The 2,648-nt window shown below is 38.0% G+C and overlaps 1 protein-coding gene across 1 annotated transcript; it reads right to left on the bottom strand.

Annotated features, from left to right (window-relative positions):
- Nucleotides 1–892: 892 nt before the first annotated feature.
- On the bottom strand, nt 893–2,066 carry LOC105824222 (ras-related protein Rab-11A-like). The gene is made up of 2 exons (XM_012661595.1): nt 1,793–2,066; nt 893–1,555 (listed from the first exon to the last, which is right to left on the bottom strand). The coding sequence occupies exons 1-2, from the start codon at nt 2,026–2,028 to the stop codon at nt 1,141–1,143; spliced, it is 651 nt and encodes a 216-aa protein (XP_012517049.1). The 5' UTR covers nt 2,029–2,066; the 3' UTR covers nt 893–1,140.
- Nucleotides 2,067–2,648: the final 582 nt, after the last annotated feature.

Genomic DNA, 2,648 nt, shown 5'->3' with positions numbered 1-2,648 from the left:
GTCTCTACAATGCCTAAATGCATTCTATCTAAACTCAAGGTACTATTTCATTTTACATACTAAAAGAATACATGCCTTTAAGTGGTACCACTTGAGCAGAAATTAACCTCTCATTGTATTCTTCAGACATACTGAAACCAAAGATTTAACTGGACTATATTCCATAATACACTGCAAAACTCAAATATCAGCATTGTTAAAACAATTATCCATGCCTGCTGGTGGATATGGTCATAACCCTAGGTTGCATTTCACTTACTGGAAGGTTTTAAGACAAAATTAACACTTCAAAATTTGATACTACCAGCATTAAACCAGTTATTGCCTAAGCAATAAAATGCCACATAGTCTACTGCTGGAAAATTAGATCACTTAAATGATTTGAGCTGCCTGATCACTGCAACAGAGGCACCTCAAATGGAATTCTACCAGTCTCTCCAGGTCCCAGCCTGCCAGGCAGGATTGTGTAACTTATGGCCCCATAACCATACCACTAATAAAACCATAACAATGTTTATTAAGGTAATTCTTTTCCAGAAAAAAGTAACCCCTTCTCTAATCAACTTTGATGCTTACAAAAATTTAAAAAAAAAATTTACTAAACTACATAAACCTATTAAGGCATTTTAGAAACTGACTTTCAGAATAATGAAAAATTTTCAAGCTCTCAAAATCCTGCTATGTTTATAGGTCAATTCTTGGATTTGTGGAAATATACGCTGTACTGAGAGAAGAGTGTATTACTTATTAAGCTGCTCTGTGGCAAAATGATAGCTTATTTCTAAGGTCTTCTTAGTTTGATTTGATCAAGACCAACAGGTCTGAGCTTCAAGTGATCAAGTTTTATTATGTCCTACAGTGACAGGCTTCCATGATGAAAAGTAAACAATAATTGAGGAATCCAAACATTCAGTTTATTAAACTAAGGCTAGTGAAGCCATAGCATGAAAAAAAGCTGCAGTCATTCGGGACAAGTGGATGATTTTATAAAGCTAAAATCAAAAGACTTAAGACATGGAAAAATTCATAAGTATGAGGAAGTAATAAAACACAAAAGTGACACAAGAATTACAAATATATTTAAATCTCAGACCTGGGAAATGGACTATACACAGCCTTCTAGGGGAGAAGAGAAATGCCTTAGATGTTCTGACAGCACTGCACCTTTGGCTTGTTTTCAGTGGTTGGTGGAACATGAATAGGAACCACATTGTTGCTTGGAGATGTGTCATTTTCACGTCTGTCTGACATTTGCTTCTGAGAAACAATGCGGTATATCTCTGTTAGAATTGTCTGAAATGCAGCTTCTACATTTGTAGAGTCTAGAGCAGACGTCTCAATGAATGACAAACCATTCTTTTCTGCAAAAGCTCTCGCTTCATCTGTAGGAACTGCCCTGAGATGACGTAAATCACTCTTATTGCCCACAAGCATGATAACAATGTTACTATCAGCATGATCTCTCAGTTCTTTCAGCCATCGCTCTACATTTTCATATGTGAGATGTTTAGCAATGTCATAAACCAATAAGGCACCTACAGCTCCACGATAGTATCTGAAAACAGAAACATATGTTTAGTATCAGAAAACAACCACAAGATGGAAGCAAATACCAGGAAGAACTCGAAATATGGGTTTATGTGTTTTTAAAGACATGCTTATAAATAAATTTCTAAGAATTCCTAATACTGGAATTCTTAAAAGAAAAAAAAAATTCTTTTCCTATTCCCAAAGTCAGCTAATTCACTTGATGGCAACCCATTTCACGGAATTTAAAAACTATGAGACTTACGCTGATGTTATAGCTCGGTATCGCTCTTGGCCTGCTGTGTCCCATATCTGTGCCTTTATTGTTTTCCCATCAACCTGGATGCTTCTTGTTGCAAACTCTACTCCAATGGTGCTCTTGCTTTCCAAATTAAACTCATTTCGAGTAAATCGAGACAGGAGATTACTCTTTCCAACACCAGAATCTCCAATAAGAACAACTTTAAAGAGGTAGTCATACTCGTCGTCGCGGGTGCCCATTGCGCGGCCGAGGAGCGAAGGGGCGGGAGCAGCAGTCCAAGTGTGAGAATTTTGTTTTTGTTATCTGGCCAGACATGGTGAAAACAATGTGATGAAAAATATTCTGTGATGGGAATCCAATAGCCTACAATATATATTAGCAAAATAGCCTTAAAATTTTGGCTGTTCTCACCTGAAATCTGTTGTCCCTTGCAGCTAGAGCTCTGGGATAAGCTTCTGGGTCCAGGCGTCGCCTCCACATGAACCTACATTCCAGCATCTATACCAATAACACATTCTGATTTAAAATTATCTTCTTCCCTGTTGGGCCAAGAACCTTCAAATATCATTTACATAAATATTGCCTGTTTACTGGGACATATTTGCAAACTCATACTACTGTTTTCACATGCAAGCTTACTCCTGCTGCATTTGACTTTGTGAATTGTTCCCTTGAGGCAATGCAGAGGTTAACTGTAGCTAGAGGTTTGGAGGCGGGATGAGACAGCTGGAGGGATGGGTGTGCCTGAGGGGAAATTTGCTTTCTTTCCCCTGCTAATTCCCTCAGGAGAGTAATGTAATCTTCAATCAGACAAAGAATATGGGGGTTGTTGAGCAATGGAGGCTAGCTAAGTAGGAGT

Source organism: Propithecus coquereli, unplaced genomic scaffold (assembly GCF_000956105.1).
Source record: "Propithecus coquereli isolate 6110/MARCELLA unplaced genomic scaffold, Pcoq_1.0 Scaffold720, whole genome shotgun sequence".
NCBI classification, from domain to species: Eukaryota; Metazoa; Chordata; class Mammalia; order Primates; family Indriidae; genus Propithecus; species Propithecus coquereli.
This window is presented reverse-complemented; position numbering and strand designations above follow the sequence as displayed.